The sequence below is a fragment of the Schistocerca cancellata genome, chromosome 2 (genome assembly GCF_023864275.1).
Source record: "Schistocerca cancellata isolate TAMUIC-IGC-003103 chromosome 2, iqSchCanc2.1, whole genome shotgun sequence".
NCBI classification, from domain to species: domain Eukaryota; kingdom Metazoa; phylum Arthropoda; class Insecta; order Orthoptera; family Acrididae; genus Schistocerca; species Schistocerca cancellata.
Window position 1 is genome coordinate 691,291,988 of NC_064627.1, and position 24,307 is coordinate 691,316,294.

Genomic DNA, 24,307 nt, shown 5'->3' on the forward strand with positions numbered 1-24,307 from the left:
GGGCCACATTTTTTACTTGAAAGCCCACAATCAGCTGTCATTTTTCATATTGTATTTCCAATCTGCAAATTCCATGATGAGATATAAATCTGTACAAACATCTGTTACCACTAATTACTCATCACCATTTTTTTTAAATTTAACTGCAATGCCTTTTCACAGAGCAAAGGACCAGATATTGATTACCCAGTTGATCATTTTTGTAAAAACCAGCAAGAAAAAGCTTCATTTTTCAGTTTCTTCATCACTTTTCTGTGTTTATTCCTGCCTTCACAATAAGGTTTTGCAAATGGATTTTAAAATTGAATCAGTAGGCTTCTTAAATTCACGTATCATAGAAGTATCTACACCACACTAATTGTCTAACTTGCAATAGCATTCTCCTTTTTTTTTTTTAGCGTTATAACAACAATCATTTTACCTTAAAGCAATAATACCAATCTGCTGCACTTGTACTAACTAAAATAACAATGAAATGTGTTGCGTAGAGATAATGCTGGGTGCAAGCAGGTAGTGCCAGCATGACACGTCCATGGATGCACGGACTAGACCACAAAGACATTTCTCACAGTTGACAATCTAGATAATCTCAAATGCATATAACTGAGACCTGGATAATAGTCTCCACTATATTAAGTGAAGGGTCTATTGATCACGAAGGAAATATTTTGGCAACAGGTTTTAATGACTGTAAAATCAAGGCTGTAATGTAGCAGACAAGCACACAGAAGAGAAAAAATTTGGTGAGTTTCTGGATAATGTAATGTTTGTAAGGATGGGAACTCACGGAAAGTAGGTGAGGGGGTGCATGTTCAGGTGAGTTGGGAGGAAAAGGAAGAGGGAATAGGAAGGAGGAAGGGGAAAGAAGGGGAAGAGTGGAGGGAGTTGGGAGAAGGAAAAGGGGAAGAGGAGTTGCAAGGAGGAAGAGGGGTAAGGGAGCTGGGAAAAAGAAGACAGAACGGGAAGCTGGGAGAGGAAAGGAGGAAGGGGAATTGGAAAGGTAAGAAGGAGAATGAGAGGAAGGGTGAGTTGGAGGAGAAAGAGGGGTAGAAGGAGGTGAAACAGCGGTAGGGGAGGGGGAGTTGGATGGAGAAAGAGGGGCACAGAGAGGGGGAGCTGGGCAGAGTAACAGGTGTACAGAGAGGGGGAGCTGGACAGAGTAACAGGTGTACAGAGAGGGGGAGCTGGACAGAGTAACAGGTGTACAGAGAGGGGGAGCTGGGCAGAGTAACAGGTGTACGGAGAGGGGCTGCTAGGCAGAGTAAGAAGGGTACAGCACAGGATGGCCAGGGTGGGCAGGGTCGTGCGGCGTGGAGAGGGTCGTGCGGCGTGGAGAGGGTCGTGCGGCGTGGAGAGGGATTGCGGGCAGTGTCGTGCGGAGTGGAGAGGGATTGCGGGCAGTGTCGTGCGGAGTGGAGAGGGATTGCGGGCAGTGTCGTGCGGAGTGGAGAGGGATTGCGGGCAGTGTCGTGCGGAGTGGAGAGGGATTGCGGGCAGTGTCGTGCGGAGTGGAGAGGGATTGCGGGCAGTGTCGTGCGGAGTGGAGAGGGATTGCGGGCAGAGCTGTGCGGAGTGGAGAGGGATTGCGGGCAGAGCTGTGCGGAGTGGAGAGGGATAGCGGGCAGAGCTGTGCGAAGTGGAGTGAGAGGTTGGGCAGAATTGTGCTTAAGTGGAGGGACAAGGTGGGTGAACAGACTGGAGGAACGTGGCAGGGGGAGTGGCAGCCATTTCATGAACATTTGAAGCAGTGAAAGTAACACACACAGGCTCCCAGTTATCTCTCATTGTCATATTTGACAAATCTACTCACCCCTCCCCAACCGTCTTGACTGAAGAGTGCTTCTCGCATGGAATTCAGGTGCTCAAGTTGCTGCTGCTTGGAAGAACCTGAAGTTGCTCCAGAAGACTGTTGTCCTGAACTAGATGTTCCTGTATTTACACTTCCGCTGCCACTTAGACCTTTGCCAGCGGCAGCAGCCCATGAAGCAGATGCACTAGAGTTGGAACCATTGTTACTCCCTTGTTGTTGTTGAGATTGTTGTACTGAACTCTGGCCAGATGTCACAGTCTGAATATGACCAGTTGATGTCCCTGGTTGCTGTTGCTGGGAAGAGGATTGATTTGTGGAACTGCCTTGCTGTCCAGCTGAGCTGGAGGTCTGCTGCTGAGTTACTGAGCTGCTACCAGACTGCTGCTGTTGTGAACCTTGAGATTGACCACTTCCACCTCCCCCAACCTGCTGTGCACCTCCACCTGTCTGGCCACTTTGTTGACTCATCTGGGAGGATGTAGACTGTGTTGATGATGCAGAGCTACCTCCTTGTTGTTGTGATTGTTGTGGCTGGCTCTGCTGTGAAGAATTCTGTCCACTTTGTGAATTATTGCCCTTATTTGAGTTACCTGTAAATTAAAGGATCATTATTCCCTAATCAACACACTCTCTCTCTCTCTCTCTCTCTCTCTCTCTCTCTCTCCACACACACACACACACACACACAAAATACTGTTCGTGACTGTGGTGTGTCATTAATATGTCACTTTCCCCAGCTGACCTAACATGCTGAGTCCTCATCTGTGGAACAAAGATGAAAAAGCACACAATCTAGAAATTCAATAAAAAACCACATGAATATTTGCATTATCAAAATAAAGTAAATATTAACCAGTATTAGCAAGACAAAACCTGCAGAAGGGGGAGACAAATTGTGTAGGATGAATCCCCTTTCCAGTGTGTCATAAAATGCATACAGTATGGACTTAACAAATGTCACGCACCCTGTTGGACTGGGATCACCAACATCCAGGCTGCCAACATCTTTTAGTCATCCTCCCTCGGACAATCAATTATTACAAAGGCTTTACCATCTAATTTTGTGCCCCTAGTTGTCAAGCAATTACACAATTTTCTTGAAAATGGATGTACCTGCCACATTCCTGGAGGTGTTGACTACTGTCAATTTGGTGTGTTGCTTCTATCATACGTAGCACTCATATTCCAAGACAGGGCCTAATCCAGGGTTGCCACAAGTTTTCCCAAGTGGAACTGTCTGGTATTTCCCTGATTTCCAGACAAATTTTAGCATTTTCCCCTGACGAAATAACCTCAGGGAAGAGTAAGCCTCCTGCAAGAAGCGTATAAGGTTGGGAAGAGTTGCGTAAACCAACACTACAGGTGACCGCCAATAAAATGTTGGTTCTACTATGTTCATTGTTGTCACTTATTACCCACTGTGTTATGTCTATTATTTTAGTGGTTCTGTGTGTCCGCCTGCTTAGCCGAGTGGTAACATGTTTGCCGGCCATTAGGCGGGTCCAGATTCGATTCCTTGCAGAGTTGGAGATTTTCTCCCCTCGAGGACTGGGTGTTGTGTTGCACTCATCGTCATTTCATGATCACCAACACACAAGTCAGTCAATGTGGCATCACCTGAATGAAGACTTGCAACTTGGTGGCCAAACTTCCCCGGATAGGGCATCCCAGCCATCAATGCCACACGATAATTTCATTTTACAGGCATTGTATAATTTTTCTTTCGAAAAATATATGAGTACATAGTGTACAAACTGCCAGCGATTGCCATAATTTTCTCCTTCTTATCATCCATACTTTCTAATGTATGGACTACTTTCAACGTGCCACAATCTACTACAACGAATAAAATGTTTATAAAACACCGCACTGTACAATTTACTTGCAGTAAGAAAGTTGCAATTCCTGAAATCCATTCTCTGTGCCCTCTGGCCTGCTGAGGAGCACCAGAGTCCTGGGTCCATGATGAAAATCCACCGCATTATGTCACACAGACCCGGCCTGCACACAGATCGGTGTGACTAGATCAGACAGACAGGGCCTGCACATTAGTGGGAAATGGTGGGCTTCAGATCAGCAGGCAGGCCAGATTCGTTAAGAGATGCCTGCAGAAATGGCCTGCGGTTTTGGACTGTTGTGGAAGTCCACTCATGTGGCCAGCTATTCAAGTGTCACAGACACCACATTGATGAAATGAGACTGCAGTGATTAATCCAAGCATCAGATAACTTGCACGAATACTCTGAGAATCAGTACTAATGAGGATAGGTAGCAACTCACCGTGAAGACAATCGCTGAGCCGCAGACTGGCACTATCATATTCCCCACAACTACATTTTTGGCCATAGCCTTTGTCAGAAAATTAGAGTGCACACACTTTCACACAATCACTCAGACAAAACTCATGTACCCATGACTGCTGTCTCTGGTGACTGCATCAGTATTATCTGAGAATCAGATCCAAACAAACCACTTGTCAAACCTCCCTGCCTCTCATCGGCAACTGATAGACTAGTGGCAAGAAGTCGTGGCAGCACTGACTACAAGCTGAGGGGAATTGTAGGAATGGGAGAAGCAGTAAGAATGAGTGAGCAGGGAAGCAGTGCACATACTCAGCTGCACCCAGCCAGAGACAATGCGTAACATCTCAGTAAACAAGCCATTTCATCTACTGAGACAAAAATGAGATTTCTTCCTTTTTTCCAAATTTCCCCGACATGTTTCAAATTCTCTGATATTCCCCGATTTCCAGAACTTGTGGCAAACCTGCAGTCAGTAACCTGGTTTCGCCAATGTAGGCATTGCGACATTCACACTGAAGTTAGCAAACACCTACAGCATGGAGAGAAACTGTATCACTGCAGATCTCATTTCTTGAGGCTGCTCTGAAATAGAGGCTTAAATCATTTGCAGTAAAAAATCCAGTCACAGACATCTCTCATGAAATGTTAGGTGAGCAACAGGGAGTTTTTTTTCCTGTTCTTTTGTCTGCTTTTGTCCCCACTGCACCTCACAGCTCACTGTGTCTCTTTATTGCTATATCAATCTGAACTGAATGTCGTTCGAACTTTTGTTAGTTCATGATGGCAGTAATCACTGTCCCTTAATCCGGTGAGCTTGGTTTAGCACAATGTACACAGAACAACATGCTTTTGTGGTGGACTGTGATGTATCTGTACATGCGGATACCTAGTGGCGCATATCAGTTTTCTATACAGATTGTAAATGGTAACTTTTTAGAAACAACATACCACAGTGGTGTAGGGGAAGTAGAGACAAACAGTTTGATACTGGACACCTGTGGTCAGTCAAACTGAGAAGCGATGACAAATTGACCTACAAAAGTCAGAAATACAGAGCATGTGCACCAAGCAATATTTTGAATATCCTCTCGCTTTCTTATGCATCTGCTTAGTCGGTCTCAACTGATTGAAGCTCATTATTTTTTTTCATGGAAATTGGTGTTGGTGTTGAATAAAACACACTTTGTTCTTGCACTTACAAATTTAAAACTGACGTTTGCGTAAATTTTACCTCTAAGCTTTGTGAATTTCAGCAGAGTAAAATTTACAAACTGTTTTATTTCTCTGATCATCTTACTGTGAGACTGCTGTGTTTGCAAGAGTTAAACCTTTTGAAGGTGCAGTTTTTGTAGTAACTCAGCAAAGATAATTTTTTTGCTGGTCTATTACGATTGTGATCAACTGACTTTATTTTTTTTATTTTGTTTTCTTTTACTTTATTTAAAAAATATTTTTACTGATATTTGAAGTTTACTCACCACAACATGCAAACATTGCAGAAGTGAAGCAATGTGTTCCGACAACACTAGTGACCCCACGACAAACAGAAACTGATTGTTGTAGCCATTTTTATAGATCTGGTGCAGTGGCCCTTGCTTTTCACTTTATTGATTTCACACTCTTCTAACAAGCTGAGAACATGGCCCTTCTGCACCCTGTGGAGAACACGAACACGAACACACACACACACACACACACACACACACACACACTCACACACACACACTATTCTCAATACTCCCTATATTATGACTGTTTTCTGATAAATGCAAACACAAAGCAGTTATGTTATGTGGCTGTGAACACCCCTTAAACCTTACTTTAAAAAAGCGGTCAGTTCAGCCTATGTAACTGGTAAATCACTAAGGTGAAGAAGGCTTTTTTTTCCATGCAGGATGCCATGAACTGCCACTGATGATAATATCTGCACATGTAGGTTTTCTGAAAATTGGAAATTTATGTTTTTTGTCAACTTTCTCAATAGTAAGGTCAAGGCAGTTAATGGAGTCCCCTTCTTCTACTTCCACAGTAAAAGTTATTTTTGGATGCATGCTGCCCATTGCTTGGGCAAGTGCATTAACCTCACAAGTCACAGCCTCTACCACTAATAAAATATCAACATACCATTTATAATAAATAGCTTTTTTCTTTTACCTGTGGAAACGTAGCAAAAAAATTATGTTCTAAATTGTTCATAAACGTATCTGGCAAATGTACCAGTCGGATTATTACCCATCCCAAGCCTATCTTTTTGATAATATATTTGTCACTGAAGAAAAAAAATAAAATAAAATAATAATAATAATTAAGCTCAAACAGAATTTAAAAATTTAGATAGTTCTGCACAATCTGCAGTACTGATTTTTCTACGTGTTAGCAGATTACGTCTAATAATTTCAATAGTTTTAATTAATGATATGGTTATAATAGAAGGAAACATTCCACGAAGGAAAAATATACCTAAAAACAAAGATGATGTGACTTACCAAATGAAAGTGCTGGCAGGTCGACAGACACACAAACGAACACAAACATACACACAAAATTCAAGCTTTCGCAACAAACTGTTGCCTCATCAGGAAAGAGGGAAGGAGAGGGAAAGACGAAAGGATGTGGGTTTTAAGGGAGAGCGTAAGGAGTCATTCCAGACCCGGGAGCGGAAAGACTTACCTTAGGGGGAAAAAAGGACGGGTATACACTCGCACACACACACATATCCATCCACACATATACAGACACAAGCAGACATATTTGGTCTTTAAATATGTCTGCTTGTGTCTGTATATGTGTGGATGGATATGTGTGTGTGTGTGTGTGTGTGTGTGTGTGTGTGTGTGTGTGTGCGCGCGAGTGTATACCCGTCCTTTTTCCCCCCTAAGGTAAGTCTTTCCGCTCCCGGGACTGGAATGACTCCTTACCCTCTCCCTTAAAACCCACATCCTTTCGTCTTTCCCTCTCCTTCCCTCTTTCCTGATGAGGCAACAGTTTGTTGCGAAAGCTTGAATTTTGTGTGTATGTTTGTGTTCGTTTGTGTGTCTGTCGACCTGCCAGCACTTTCATTTGGTAAGTCACATCATCTTTGTTTTTAGGTATAAATTTCAATAGTTTCTTTTATCAGAACATTACTGCTGAGGTCTGTTACATCCAGGAATGTCGTCGTCTCATTATTAGCTATTTGTGTGTCCTTCATTGCATTTGCAAACTAAAAACTGTTTTTAGCCTGTAAATATGTACCACATGCGTAAAATGATTTAAATTTAGTGTTAAGAAAATTATTTACTTTATAGCACAGTGATGATATGTTCACAGTTGGGCAAATCAGATTTCCATCTTTTTGAATCTTAAGTTGAGATTTAAGCTGGGGATGTGTAGCATTCATCATTTTAAGCAATTTCTTTATGTAACTGTTAAGAAGAAATTGGGAGTTGTCAACCTTTTTACACAGATCAGTCTGAAACTTCTCAGATCAAACAGAAACTAGTTGTCCTGAGATCAGTATGCGCATTCCCCACATGATGCAAAAAGGCCATACTCTCAGATTGTTAGAAGATCTTGAAACTTTACAAAGTGAATGAACACATCTCGTATGTATATTTTCGCCTGAGGTGCTGGAGTTGGCGGTCATTTGTGCATGAGGGGTGTGTGTGTGTGTGTGTGTGTGTGTGTGTGTGTGTTTTTTTTACTGACGAAGGCTGTGTCCGAAAGCTTTTACGAAGTGTCTTAATTGTGCGTATCTGCAACTTAACGTCTCTTCTTTACAGGAAGTAGCAATCTGTCTTTTCCTACATTGTTGATATTCCTACTGGAGTTCTGGAGTTTCCATTGTCTGCCTTTGTCTTAACTTGGTATAGAATGCATTACATATTTCCTTCATTTTCTTATGTTGAGCATATTACTCTGTACTTGTCCCTTCTCTGATTATATATATTTCAGTAACCAGATAATCTTGCTATTTTCTCATTCTTTTCTTGGAACAGCATGTCACAGGGTATGAAAAGAGTTCTGGCAGTGAAGTTCCTCCAACCACTGTAATAACTTATAGACTTTGTAAGCCTACTGTGGACTTTATATATTGTATTGTTCTTTCTATTGCATTCTGTACAATTATATAATTGATGAATGTGTGTACATTAACAGTAGCAAGCTTAAGTACAAACATTTTGTGGCTACTATACTTCACTTCGTTATGAACAGTAGCGCTGTCAACCAGAGAACTCTGTCGACATTGTGGCCTAATATTTACCATATTTTAAATATCTGCAACAATGCTAAGCTGACCTTGTGTGTATATTTTGATGCTGCCAATATGGCTTCATTATACTACGTGCAGGTTTTAAAACAGGTATGCCCTATTCATATTTTAAGTGCACATTTTTCGCATATGTCTGTAATACTTTACATAATGGGGTATTTTAGTGTGTTAAGATGTGGACAGTCCACTAGTTGCATTCGATTTTCCCATGTTTTGCTGCAGATGTGACAATATCATTGCTGATCAAAACTGGTAGTCTAAGGGCCTAACAATTTTGTAAACATAGGCAGAAATAAAAGAAATTTATTCTGTAATTTATCATGTATCTAAAAACAAAGATTCTGTAACTTACCAAACGAAAGCATTGGTACGTTGATAGAGAAAATAACATACACAAAAACACACACACACACACACACACACACACACACACACAAATTTCAAGCTTTCGCAAGCCACGGTTGCTTCATCAGGAAAGAGGGAAGGAGAGGGGAAACACGAAAGGATGTGGGTTATAAGGGCGGAGCGTAAGGAATCATTCCAATCCCGGGAGCGGAAAGACTTACCTTGGGTGGGGGGGGGGGGGGGGGGGGGGGGTTGCGCGCGCGCACACACACACACACACACACATACAGACACAAGCAGACGTGTGTTTCTGGTAGTACAAGGACAAAAATTAAACTTTGTGGTTGACACTATGAATGACAGTGGTCACACTCAACGTTTATGTGAGGAAACCACAACACAAAAAATGCCTACAGTGTAGAGGGGCCACTGTTCCCCATAAATAACTCTTCATATCCCAAACTACAAAAAATTGATATTAGTATGCACATGGACCACCACCACCACCACCACCACCACCACCACCACCACTAACAACAAAAAAACAGGTTTGAACCATAGATGCATGTCACCCAGATTAATGAATTACTGAACATATGTAATACACTGGTATAGTAGACTATGTGTGTGTCAAAATTCATGATAGAATTGATCCCTCTCAACAGTAGGGTGCACTTCAGGTTAGTAGATGGTTGCGGCCTTAAAGAAATGCATCACATTGTGCAGTTTTTCACAGGTAAACATGACAGAGACCTGCTACATCTTATGCGTGTCCACCTGTTTGCCTGTAATTCAACACCAGACATCTGTATGTTCAGAAAAATCACCATCTCATAATTTTCTTATTTATGTGAGTATTATGACAAGATGTTACTTTTTTTGTCACTGAGGCCATGTAACCTGAAATCCTATTTAGCATTTTTGGGTTAATGTTAACTACTCCAAAAATTGTCGCAAGTTGTGCCTGACAGCTGGATGCTCATGGATGAATTATAAGGCTTCTCAGGCTCGGTGTATAAACAGCACAATGAGTCATCACAACTTCTGTAAATGACTGCTGCACAACAGCCTATATGAGAGTAACTACACTATCTGACAAAATGAAGCACCCGAAAGGGGGTGGAAAAAAAATGAAACTTCACTGGTTGAAATAGTTTGTGATATTATTTTGGTGATTACAAAACTGAGTCAAATTCACAAAGAACTTGGCAATAAGTGCCCACTTATCAATATGACGTTGCATCCACTCTGGCCTGTATGCATGCACTGATTTCATTGGGAAGGGTGCCATAAAGCCATTGCATCCTCTCCTATGGCAAATTGGCCCACAACTGCTGTGGCTGGTCCTTGACATCCTTGATACTGGCACTGGGATAGAGTTGACATCTTAGCTAGTCCCAGAGATTTTCTATTGGAGACAGATCAGGAGAGCACCTCAAAATGAAGAAGAGAGTTCATCGAGAAATGGTGCCATGTGTAGATGAACATTGTCCTTTTGAAGAAATGGCACAAAGGAATTGTCATGCAAGATTCCGTGACATACTGCTGTGCTGCCAGAGTTCCCTCGATGACTACGAGTCATGAGCTGAAATCATACTCAATGGATTCCCACAGCATTCTGTCTGGAGTAACACCATAGTGCCTCTACAAAACTTTGGAAGAATGAGATCTTTCACATGTTGCCTTCATACTCACCAATGATGATCATCCGAGGTAGTGCAGAATCACGATTCATCACAGAACACAACGCAATGCCAGTCCATTCTTCTCTGTCATGGCACAAGTCCAAATGCAGCCTTTAGTGTTGAGCTATTATGGGAAGCCTATGCACGAGATGGTATTTCCCTAGTTTGGCTGGAGCTAGACTCGGACCAATGGCGCAAGTTGACACGAAATGTTGGTGGGAGTCCATTACCTGTTCTCAGATGACAGGTGCAGACATGAAGGGAGGATTACTGCATGTGTGGTTGCACAATGCAGTGGACCTCACTTGGCGTGGTCAGTCATTGTAGGCCAGAACCTTGATGGCAAGTATGCCTACCCTCAAGCTCCCTAGCAACCCACCATTGGGCCACTATGCCCCAAAAATGTAGATATTGCAAGATCTGATCAGCTGGACAAATGGAGACACACTATGAAGCCTCTTTTAAACTCTGTCAGTTGCTGATAATGCTGTCTCACACGAATACGAATATGTGATATCCCCATGTCCTTCACAGCGATTCCTCAATATCTGACGATGTTTATGCCATGTTATATGCCCCTTAATCATTTACAAACCTGCCAATGGTGCACACATGGACAAAATTACATTGACATCCAACCATGTCTTCTGCATGCTTCACTTTTCTGTCAGGCAGTATATTACAACCATACTTTGAGTGTTACATAATTATACAACAGGCCAAGCAATCACAAGGTTAGCATCTAAAAACAACAAAATTTTATTAACTATTTATCAGGATGATGTCATCTGAACGAACTAAACACGAAAATTTTATTCTGAAAAGTAGTGAATTATTGCGATACTATCAGAGAACTTTTTCCCAAGTAGCACCCACAATGATCTTAAATCAAACCCCATTATACACCTTACCTGTAAAGCATCCACAGTCTGACTGGCACTTACAAGAGTAAGGGAGAGGAGGGGTGGAAGGCAGAAGCATCTGAATAGTACAGCAGAGCATCATAGTTGACATTCCATGCAAGAAATAGGTACTACTGGAAGACATATTAGCATTGTCATCATCTGCACTCAACAACACAAGAAAACTCACAGAACACCAGCAGTATCATAAATTTCAAATGTACAAAATATGAAACTTAATTGATTATCCATTCAATGAAAAACCAAACATAAAAAACAGCATACTCCTCACCTGACCCTTGCTGAGCACTGCTGTTCGCAGCAGTAGATCCTGGGCCACTTGAGACTGCAGAGCTGGAACGGCTGCTACCACTACTACTACCCCACTGGCTGGAGCCCGACTGTTGCTGCTGCTGTGAAGACCCTGCGGAGGATCCCCAGCCTCCACCAGTTGTCCCCCCAGCACCGGAACCCCAGCCACTAGTTCCGCTGCCTCCAGTTAGGGAGCTCTCTCCACCACCACGTAATCCTACACCCCTGGGAATTCCCCATCGTAAGTTTGTTGCAGGGCCTTCAGTTGAATTTAAAATATTGCTGTCACTCTTATAATTATTAGAAGTTTCAGGAACATGTGCCGACTTGTCCAAGTATTTTAGATCTGACAGTGGATTGCAATTACTGATTGATTTCGTGCAAGTTTGTGCACTGGTTGGTGGACTATTGGTGTTGGAAGAACCGAGATGACTTGCAAGTGACGCACTGGTGTCCTGGAAGAAAAAAAAATGTACAAAATCATACATACAATACACGTAGAACTCAGAAGGTTCACTTCAATGTGAAAGAAACAACTACCCTGCGTGTATCAGAACAACGACCAAAATATTCTATGGATTCCGCCAGAAAAATGTATACACTCTTTGTCAGGCTCTATCGCGATATTGATATAGTCGTTTGATTTGAGTTACAAGTGTGTTGTAGTATGGTCTTTGGCTTAAAAGTTGTTAGTACTTTAATCTCAGTATTGAGAAAACAAGATGGCTGCAGCACACTTGACATTTGAGCAATGAAAACATATTGTGAAGCGGTTTTTCAAGTTTGATAATGCTGTTGAAGTGCAATGTCAGTGGAGGCGGGAGTTTGATGCCGAACCGCCAACCCGCCTAGCAATTAAATGCATCACTGACAAGTTTGAATTGCATGGAACGATTTGTGATATTCACAAAGGAAGATCAGGAAACAGCGTAAAGATACAAGTCCTGCCTCGTTGGCTCTCGTGTTGATAATGTTTGTTAATTCTCCACAGAAGTCTGCTATGCAATGTGCACGTGAAGTGGGGGTTAGCAGAACTCTGAAAGCTGCAAAGTGGAAAGTTTACATTCCATGATTACTGCAAGTAATTAATGACGATCCTAATCGCCGAATGAAATTTTGCTAATGATATCAGCAAATGGCAACTGATGACTAACAATTTATGATGAAGGTAGTATGGAGTGACAAGGCACAATTTAAATTTAACCGTGAATGAGTGTAATAGCGTGTACTGGGCACCGGAAAATCCGCATCTTTATGTGGATAATGCGGTCAATCTACCAGGAGTTCATGTGTGGTGTGGACTATCATCTAGGGCCTTAGTAGGACCCTTTTTCTTTGATGCTACTGTCACTGAAGAAGTGTACCTGGAAATGTTACGCACATCAATTTTGCCAGGTACACGTGCACTTTATGGAGCTGATGAAGAGGTTTTCTACCAACAGGACGGAATGCCACCACACTACCACCTAGCTGTATGAGCTTTCCTGGATGACAATTTTCCGGGGCATTGGATTGGATGAAGAGGGCCCACTGAGTTCCCTCCACGGTCACCAGATCTAACACCTATGAACTTTTATTTGTGGGGAACTGTGAAAGATAACATCTATGGACGTAAGCCACACATGTAGCAGGAACTTTCCCAGTAGATTACAGTGACATGTGCAGCGATCTCCACTGTAACACTGGCTGACATAGTTGCGGCGACTGCTCGTCGTCATGTGTACAGCCACCAACAGTGAAAATTTTGAACATTTAAAGTATCCCTGTGGTAAACAAAGTTGTACAACATGTGTGATCAATTATTAAATGTAAAATAAATAAATACGCAATGCTTTGGTTCCTTAAAGTGTGTATACATTTTTCTGGCGGACTCTGTATTTTGTTGAAAATACTAAAAAACTGCCAGTTAATAAAAGGATATAGGAAAAGGTGACTTACTTTACCCCATTCAACTCTATTACACACCACTTAGGCGAGTGAATAAAAATAAAAACTAATGAACTAATGTGCTTTGAATGTTTTGTGATCCTTGTGTAACTCTTACATCATACAATTTATGTCCCAGCTTAAATATGCACGTGCGCTTGAAATAACGCGCGCACACACACACACACACACACGTATTTCCCCCCCCCCCCCCCTCTCTCTCTCTCTCTCTCTCTCTCTCTCTCTCTCTCAACCTCTATTCAACCTGCTCATCTGTACCACAAATGTAAATCAATAGCCACCGCCACTAACTATTGAGTGCAGTGTAACTGTGACAAAACAAGAGTTCTCAATAATGCTTCCAGGCAGCTTATCACAAGGGACACTTTGCATTTTGTAATCTGTATAATTTTCTAGTTTTAGTTCACTTTCATGTAAATTCCCCTGTGGATGCTCATCGACTGTTTCCTAATAATACCCTAATATGTAGAAAACCTGTTCGTTATTGTTGCATTAATATCCATTTCACTACAATATGTGCGCTAATCCTCACAAAAATAATACTTCTTTATCTCAGTGGCAGAATACTCAGCATTTACATATGTTTATTCACCTTTCACTATATTCAGTGATATGTTTATAAGCATTTTGAAGGTACACAAGCTATCTACCACAAGAATGGAACTTAAACAATGGAAAAACCTGGATGGAATGTGACAATATTATGAAAAGTTTAGTTGCTACTCACCATATAGCGATGATGCGTTGCACGTAGGCACAACAAAAAGACTGTCAGAAAGTAAGCTATTGGTCAATGAAGACTTCATCAGAAATAGACCATGCGATGCGCGCGCGGACACACACACACACACACACACACACACACACACACACACACACACACACACAGTCTTTGGCCTCAGCAGCCACAGAATGTGATCATGTTTGTGTAAGTTACATTTGCATGTTTGTGTGAGAGGCGTGGTGGTGGGGGGGTTGTCTATTTCTGAGATGAAGCCCTTGCTGGCCAGAAGCTTACTTTCTGACAGATGAATTGAACTTTTGCGTTAATATCAGTCTCACAGCCAAGATGTACACAGCCATTAAATACATAGGTGTATATTACTTTTCACAGCAACTAGTTTTAATGGTTACAGCTCATTTTTTTAAATGGAAAAAATATTTAACTATCTCAACATGTTCTTGTCATGATCATACAGGGCTATTACAAATGATTGAAGCGATTTCATAAATTCACTGTAGCTCCATTCATTGACATATGGTCACGACACACTACAGATACGTAGAAAAACTCAAAGATTTGTTCGGCTGAAGCCGCACTTCAGGTTTCTGCCGACAGAGCGCTCGAGAGCGCAGTGAGACAAAACAGCGACAGGAGCCGAGAAAGCGTATGTCGTGCTTGAAATGCACTCACATCAGTCAGTCGTAACAGTGCAACGACACTTCAGGACAAAGTTCAACAAAGATCCACCAACTGCTAACTCCATTCGGAGATGGTATGCACAGTTTAAAGCTTCTGGATGCCTCTGTAAGGGGAAATCAACGGGTCGGCCTGCAGTGAGCGAAGAAACAGTTGAACGCATGCGGGCAAGTTTCACGCGTAGCCCGCGGAAGTCGACGAATAAAGCAGGCAGGGAGCTAAACGTACCACAGCCGACGGTTTGGAAAATCTTACGGAAAAGGCTAAAGCAGAAGCCTTACCGTTTACAATTGCTACAAGCCCTGACACCCGATGACAAAGTCAAACGCTTTGAATTTTCAGCGCGGTCTGCCGAATCACTAAAGGGGCACATATCGAACATTTGTGAATGCCTAAAAAAACTTTTTGAGTTTTTGTATGTGTGTGCAAAGCATTGTGAAAATATCTCAAATAATAAAGTTATTGTAGAGCTGTGAAATTGCTTCAATCATTTGTAATAACCCTGTACTTTAAATAACCCTTAACATATAAGAACAAACTGGGGTTACTCAACAAGCCACAATGAGTCCATCTTTGCATACCTATACTGTTTCCTCTGTATATTTTGAAAAAAAGTATTTCCTTATCAAACATCCTCCATTAGAATATTTTACAGAGATCCAAATTACAAAATGTTTCACAAAACATTTATGTCAAGTGCAAACCAATGATTAAAACCAATCTACGAACAAAACTGTGAGAGACCTACTTCAAATGAAAGCACATTGTATGAAAACTGCTCTTGAGGGCTCTGAGAATTACCTGGTGCTGCACTGCATTGTGGCTGGTCACCACAAGGGACGGAAGACCTGCGGTGCCACTATAAGTTGAGCTGATTATCACAGATGCTGAGAGTATCTCCAGCTCAGGGGATGAGCCAGAGGGTGGTTCAGCTCTATCCCTCCCTCCGGCTTCCCCTGTGCCCCCCTGCTGGCCCAAGGCCTCAGACTTGTTACTGCTGAGGTGCAAAGCATGTAGCCCTGCAAGTGGAACATAATGCAAACAAATGTGTCGCTTCGCTGTAGAACACATTTATAGTGTTTTTAAGTCTATTATTTAAAGTGTTTGTTTAATTAGCTTTAGTTTCTAAAGGTCAAAGTAATTGCAAGCTGACTGCAAATTACTTTAGAATACCTTGGTTTCAAGGACCCATCATGCTAAGCACCTATTACATTTTAATATAATGGAAGTTCTGGTGATCGCCATTTGAAAAGGTAACAAGCAATTACTTAACTTTAAAAATACTGATAAATTAGCATTTATATTCTTATATACTTGTATATTTTCTTTCTATATGCACACAAGACTTAAAACCTGAAAAATATAAAGTAATTATAACATACACCATTAGTTCAATGTAAAAAAAATTCAAACAAACTGAGTTCATACTCAAATTTGTTAATTTCTTTCCTTTACATCATTTCCCAGGTAGTGCTGAGGCACTGTTGAGAAAAGTATACCATAAACTCAAGTCTTTCAACGTAGTTCACATGGTGGATGTGACTTATAGTCAGTTGACAATTTTTACTGACATTATTCCACTAATTTCATAAGAAAACTTACAATTGGGCAATAAATACTGATCTTATTATAAAGCTTTCCTACAAAAAAACATGTTGAGATATGCTATAACAACATGAATGATACCACTGAAGCAGAGAGGTTGTAAAATCACCTGCACTAGTTTGTTTGTGGTTTGTCCCATCCCCCAGCCTGCTGGCAGTGGTAGATGCTGGAGGAAGGACAGATTGCTCTACATTTGAATGAACTGCTACTTCTTTGGAACTGATTTGCTGCTGCTGCTGGTAGTGGTCAGAAAATTCTGTGCACGCATGTCCCATTAGATCACTTTGTGCGCATGGAGAATGCTGCACAGGAGGCCGACTGTCTGTTGCTACTTCTGCTTCCAGGGTAGTGGATCCACTGGTACTGCAGTCCATTGAGTCCTGTGGTACAAAGTGGTAATTATGTTCATATACATGGATATGCAAGAGGTAAAAGTATTAGCATGAACAATTTTATAGTGTCTGTTACTGTTTTTATTGAACAGCAATTAAGTACACATGAATTGCAGAGCTTCAGTCTTCTTGAACCAAACAGAAACAAAACTTCTAGAGGAGGATATTTCTTGCCAATTAAAAGTACTATGGGATTTACCGAATAACTCAAAACATGAGTTCTCGAGGACAATCTAACTTTGTCAGGCTGGAAAGCACTCTCTTTGCGTGTGTTTGTGCACGTGTTTAGATAAGAGCTGAATATTGCAAGGTTGTCATGAATAAATACATCAGAGCACACAGTACACATCGGTGAGCTGAGACAAGTGAGATAGAGACGATCTGGGGCAGTCCTTAAATCTGCCACGCTTTGTTTATTGGCATGACCTGGCACTGGTGGTAGTATCACTATTATCACTATGCATTCCACTTTGTGACCTTGTCAGAAGTATGTGTATTTATACTGACTGATCGATCACTATGTTCCTGTTATCCTGGTGCCTGTATGACCTGCCCTTAATTTTTAATCTTCCCCAACTCATAGCCCCCCCCCCCCCCCCCCCCCCCCCCGGGAAGGAACTAATAGCTCCAAAAGTTAGGAAATTTATCGCTTTATCTTTCATGTGTATGTATCAGCTGTACTACATGTTTTGCATCCTGGAAGTAAGTATTGGTTAGCAGTTTCGTCTCCTAATATATAAATCATCTTATTTTGTTCTGTATTGACTTTGGCTCCTTAACAAATATGCCTCCACACATCTCTGTTGTCTGCATTTCTCCTTCAACCTCGGATCTCTATTTTGGCAAAGACAGCCAACACATGGTCCTTCCAGCAAACATACAAACCCACCTACAATTAGGATGAAGGTAAACAAATATCCCCACTACTCCATAAATGAAGCCTTCTTTATGTTCTGAGGGAAAAAGAGAAAGGTACTACCAAGAAACATATTAAAACATCATTTAGTGTTGAGTGAGCTGATGGTGTAATCGATTATACAGCTTATACGTTTTTACTATGCTTGATGCAGAGTTCTGAAGCCGGAAAATTTAAAATTTTCAATCTCAAATGTATGTCCTTCCCTCAGACATGTAATCTACCTTGTTATGGAGAAATATGTCACAAAGGCAAAAAAATAAAAAAATAAAACTTATAGCAGTGTTGTGTGACTACACAGATGGAAATATAAAGTTAGTGCCACTTACAACTGGAAAGCTTCAATTTAGGTGCATTTTGAATAGAACAACATTACCTTAAACTTTTGACTTCAACAGCAATGCCTGGATGACTTCAGAAATTTCTGTAAGGTTACTGATGAGTTTAGATAACAAGACTATAGCAGGTCTGTCAGTAATAAGAAATAAGAATAATGCTACTGTATTTTGTAGTGTTACAAATACTGCCATTAGTTCTGCTGTCTTTCCTGTATACAGTTTGTAAACAGGCTGACTACACTACTTCGTTTTCAGTCAAACAGCAGGAAAGATTCTCACTATGAATGGAAAGCTGTGTGTTTTTATGTGACTCTCCCTTTTCTCTCAAAACAGTTACCTTACATGCATTGTTGAAAGCATCAAAAGCATATGGAATGTCAAGTCTTAGAAAGCACTGTACGTACACAAGCTCAAGCTCAGATTAAGGAAGGATAGGGACGGAAATTGGTTGTACCCTTTCAAAAGGAAACATCCTGGCATATCGTTAAACAATTTAGTAAATTCACAGAAAATCTAAATCCGGATGGCCAAATGGGTATTTGAACCGTCATCCTACTGAATGGAAGGCTCTACAATGTTAATCACTGTGCCACCCCACTGGGTCAAAGTGTTCAGCATTTAACACTTTTAGTGAAACTATCAGAGTGATAGGTACACTGCACAGTACCTCCGCCTCGTGCACTCAGACGACACAGTTGAACACTCTTATAGATCATATCTCAAATACGATTAAGGATATTGAGCTAACTGATAAAAAACTTAAGTGGATCACTGAGGTTAAAAGCTTGCAGGAGGATGTCATAGCAATATAACAGCTTATGTCCTTCATCAAGTAGCAGCTGGAGAGTGAGTAAGGTGAAGGTCACACTCCAGAGGTTGCAGAGGAGGTCGAGGTGCGAATAGATGTTTCATGCCAACTCAGTAAAGTATCAAATCCCCTGCTTTCGGTCATTCAAAATATCCGTACCTTGCCAATCAGTAATATCAATCATACTGTGAGGTATCTACAAAACCTAGCCGAAACACTGTAAATACCACACAAGGTAGCGTGCAAGCTTATTTACCCACTAGCACAGGGCAATTAGCTAAATTGACCCCGGAAAATCTGGAAGGTGGTGGTTTGTTTCCTGCACTCCATAGAAGAATTTTATTTGATTGTATAGGGACACATGGCTTGGAGACTTGATTGAGGAGCACTCCTATAACTTACAAGACTTCTATACAGAGCGTGTGCAAGGGCCTAGAACTGCGTATCTCTGGACATTAGTGAGGAAGAGACTGTCACGAATGTCTTGAAAGGCATGCGGCCGAAGGATCACTCGCATGCTATATTTTTAAACAAGCTGTGCTCATTTTCTACTTGAATGGTATGATAATGAGTATCGAAAATCACAAAGATGGTGATGAGAAGCAGGGCTGCAAGAGGCTACCAGATAACCATAACATGTGCTTCATTTTCTACTTGGATGATATGATAATGAGTATCGAAAATCACAAAGATGGTGATGAGAAGCGGGGCTGCGAGAGGCTACCAGATAACCATAACAGGTGCTTCGGAGACTGGGCTGGGAACTTGGACATAAAGAGGGACGTGTCGTGTGACTCTTTTAGGTGCAGCTATACACTATACCTGGTGAGGGATTGCAAAGATCTGATGAAACAGTGTCAGAATGACAAATGCCAGGACCAAGCACAGGGGTGGGGTTCCTGGAAACCACTAGGCGGGTTAGCAGAGATTATGTGCACACTATTTGGAGCTGTATCACTGAGTGCACTAGTGGACTCAGGCAGCAGTGTCTTCTTACTAGATTATGACTGGTTTTGCAAACATACGCAGATAGCCAAGTTGCCTCAGTTGGAACACAACTCAAAGGGAAATGCAACTCCATGACAGAGAATCCATTGCAGGTGGCTGGTAAAATTAGATGTAAGCTTAGGATAAGAGATTTTATTCGGTCGTACTGGTTTTTAATAGTTAAGGGGGCTTTTAATTAAATTAGTGATTGTGTCTTTATTTTTTAATGGGTACAGGGTGCATATTGGACTATGTCAGTCATGACTTAGGTTTTAAATTTTCCCCTGCCACCAAAATTAAGTTCTGTAGGCATTGGGACTCAATGGGTGTAAGTCAGGTCCAAACTAGAAGTTCAGAGGTCAATGTGGGGCATTTGCCAGAGTATAAAGCCAGGCAATTAATTGAAGTTTTAGAACAATTCTCCAAGGTGCTCACCAACAGACTGGAAGTTACAAACAAAATTGTGTATAAAATCCAATTGAAGAACCAAGTCCTGGGGTGACAGGTACCTTACAGATTGTCACAACCTAAAATAATCAAATTGTATAAAATAGTGAAACAATTACTAAAGGATGGGGTTATCAGACCATTAGTGTCACCATATGCAGCTCCCATTTTTCTCACGCCTAAACAGAACAACATAGGATTCCAGCCAATAACTGATTAGTGAGCACTGAACCAAAAGGTGGTAACGGAGTCAGTGTTGTTGTCAGATCTTTGCAACTGCTTCACTTGGTTCAGTGGAGTCAAGAACTTTACAGTACTAAATCTAAATCATGCTTATTACCAAGTTCCTTTAACAGAGGACTCTAAACCACTGACAGTATTCTGCATGGATTACAATAGGTTTGAATTCAACAGAGTGCCACATGGTCTGTCCACCTGGGCCATAGTGCATTCTTGTTTGTTAAGATTGTGCTGAGGGATTTAAAGTTTAGTGTGTGACATTTTCATTTATAAAAAGAGCTTTGAAGACCACCTGGAACACTTGGGTGACATCTTGTGGCAGCTGAGGCAACCTGCCTTGAAAATAAAACCAAGTAATGTTAACACCAGCTTGCAAGAAAATTTTCTTCTTGGGATGCATCATGTCAGCTACAGGAGTCAGCGTGAGCCAGTCAAGGATGACCACCGTGCACAAGTTCCCACAACAAGAATCACATTGCTTGATTCATTGGCAGGACCAATTTTTTTTAGAAAGTTCATCCCCAATTTTGCCATTTGGCCTCACCATTTAACACCGTTTTGGAAAAAAGACGAAAAGTTTGAGTGGGGGGCATCACAACAGACATCTTTCAACACACTGAAATGTGCCCTTAGTGAGGCCCCAAGTGTTATGTAATCCTGACTTTAATTTACCTTTCACTGTACAGGTTGATGCTTCAAACGGAGGCATTGCAGCTGTTGTCCTGCAGGAGCAGGGTGGTGCACACCCTCCCTTAGCCTATGCCTCCAGGGCACTGCCTGGGGTGGGGAAACACTACTCCATTTGTTAAATTTAAGTGTTGGCTGTACTGTTTACCCTAGGAAGATTTAAATTTTATCTGTAACACCGCCACTTCAAACCAGAGACAGACAACCAAACATTGAGCTGGGTGCTGGTCAAACTGCGCAAGATCAGCCAAATATCAAGACGGGCAGTGCACATATCATCCTTCCAATCTGAAGTGGTCCATACCAAGGGCACCCAGGACCCCATAGTTGATGCACTGAGTCACATGTTTAGTCCCAAGGAAGAAACACCTAATGGAGAAGAGAAGGCACCAGTAGCTGCAGCGATAGCAGAGATGCCCATGACCCATGTTGACTGAGGTTCCAAAATTATTCTCTAACCTCAGTGAGGAGCAAGAAAGGGACGATCAGCTGAAGGAAGGATAGAACTAGGGAAGGGACATCAAGTTGACAGGCATACATTAGAAAAGGGAATTTTATACTCCAAGACAAGATATGATGGATTCAATTTACCTGCCCAGGAAAATAGTGGACCACAAAAAGAAAATTAAAAGCAATGAACAGATGGTGTGAAAGGTAAGGGCAAGAACATTCAAGAAGTAGTTTCAAAATGTCAGGAGTGAAAGTGGGGAAAACACTGATGCCATTGATAAGAATGGTTCTTTTACACTCCACCCTGAGAGAGAGATACATCCCACAGACAAACTATCTGTCGAGAGCCCTCCCACACACTAAGGCTGGAAACAGATTTGTATTTGTTGTTGTAGATACCTTCACCAGGCTCATTTGGTCGATCCCCTGTAGATAGACCACTACTGCATACAGAGTTAAGCATTTATCAGACATCTTTGTGAGTTTTGGCCGTCCTAGGGCACTTGTAAGTAACAACATGCCAGCATTTAAGTCATGGGGATTTCAGGTATTTTGTTTCAGACTTGGTATCAGGCACATTACAATAAAACCATACTGCCCACAGTCTTCCTTCGTGGAACAGATAAACCAAAATCTCAAATCATTACTCATGATTTACGAATTACAGTCTCAGTGTGTATGGGACAGCTTCTTGAGATGGCTGAGCATTGCTTTTAACACAGCGAACCACGTGTCACATAAAATGATGCCCCCTCAGCTAATGCTGACATATGATGTTAACGCACCCCTGAGCAACGTCTGGTCACTGAAAGACTTGGTGCACAAGAATGTCAGCCGCAACTAACAGAGACGGACATGAATTTGTAGCCGGGAGTCGGTATGCAGTGCAAAAGGCAGTGGGGGACACCATTTACGTAAAGAATAGATGTCTGGGAAGAGAGTAAAGGGACAGATGTGATCAATGTGAAGAAGCTGCCCCAATTTGTAGGCCCATGCAGGATGTTCAAAGTTCTGTCACCTGTTAACTTTCTTATGGAGTACTTGCAGATGCATTGCAAGGTCAGTGTTCAAGTGACTAAGGTTAAGCTGGGAGATCCAGCAGACAGCAAACAGGTGTACTAAACTTGTCTCTTTTAGCCCCTTACCCCATCTCTATCTTGGGGAGACTGATATGTCAATATCAATTATATTCAAACTACCACCACTGCCTCAGGAAGGTTCCATGTGGCATCCTGGGTGTGCCCTGCCTCTGACTTGAGGAGTGTTCAAATAGTGATGCACGAGGTGGGAATGCGAGAGCAGTGTCTGAGCAACCATGCAGGGGATCCGATAGTATGTGGCATCTCCCAGCATCATTAGGCACAGGTATTGCAGGCTTCTGCTGCAGAAGGCTCTATGGTGTGACAAGGACAGATCCTGCAGTGTGCGAATAGGAACTTTGCCTTCCTGCTGCACTGGAACTGCGTATCACATTGTACACTTCAATGCCCAGACTTCCTATGGACAACCTTTTGTGAGCTTGCTCTATCCGACGTAATGTTAATAGTGAGTAGTGGTTATGTTACTCCTGCTGCTTGTTCTAGCACTTGTTTTGCACTGTAAGTGCAAATGTCATACAACATGTTGGTTTAGCAGGATTATGAAGCAACTGTGACAGGGTGCGTGCTGCTAAGCGATTTGGTAAATTACATTCTGTATGTTAATACAATATATTATTCTCCGGTTCTAGAATACTGTCATTGTCATTTAAATCTGGTGTGTCCGGGTACACCTAAGGTGCCACCATTTTGTAATACGTGGCAGAGTACTGTCTGCTCTGATGGACCAGAGCAGACATCCAGATCAGATACGTAAACTGGTATTCTATTAACAGGGTTTTTCTATTTAAATTCACTTACTGTGGTGCTCTGCTGTCTAAACTGTAAGATTCTGATTGCTTTGAATTTGCACAGCGGTCATTCATACAGTGTAGTGAATTATTCAAATTAACTGTCTTCCCTTGCTTGCCTGTTTGATGTTTATCTGATACTTGAAGTTTAAAATTTTGTGCACTTCTCTATAATTAGATCTGAGTGCAGACACAAGTCTCTACTCGGACTTGACAGCTTTAACATTAGAAGTTGTTGGTTTGCCAGTCACTTGCTGTTAGCTCCCACGTAAGAATGTGTTTTGTGTATTTGATTCCACTTGTTACTGTTGCCTGTGCTCTCACAGCTGATATTTGTGTAAATTGCCTTCTTCAAATTCTAGCTCAACAGAACTAACAGTTAAAGAGTGTGTGTGTGTGTGTGTGTGTGTGTGTGTGTGTGTGTGTGTGTGTGTGTTTTCTTATATCTGCTGTTATTTTCTCCCTTTTGAAATTTTTTTAGTTAAAAACTTTTAGTGCAAGTCGGAATACCTACGCTGTCATCATTGAATCTTCTAACATTGTTAGATGTATATGCTTGCTACAACACTGAAA

General features: G+C 41.6%; 1 protein-coding gene across 1 annotated transcript in view; it reads right to left on the minus strand.

The window, feature by feature from the left end:
* LOC126162448 (protein Gawky) overlaps nt 1–24,307 on the minus strand; it is a 294,019-nt gene that overhangs the window by 150,363 nt on the left and 119,349 nt on the right. Inside the window, exons 4-7 of the mRNA XM_049918963.1 lie at nt 16,691–16,961; nt 15,778–15,995; nt 11,590–12,064; nt 1,811–2,400 (exon numbers count right to left, since the gene is read on the minus strand). Coding sequence (XP_049774920.1) covers nt 1,811–2,400; nt 11,590–12,064; nt 15,778–15,995; nt 16,691–16,961 — 1,554 coding nt within the window. The remainder of the gene's footprint in view (nt 1–1,810; nt 2,401–11,589; nt 12,065–15,777; nt 15,996–16,690; nt 16,962–24,307) is intronic.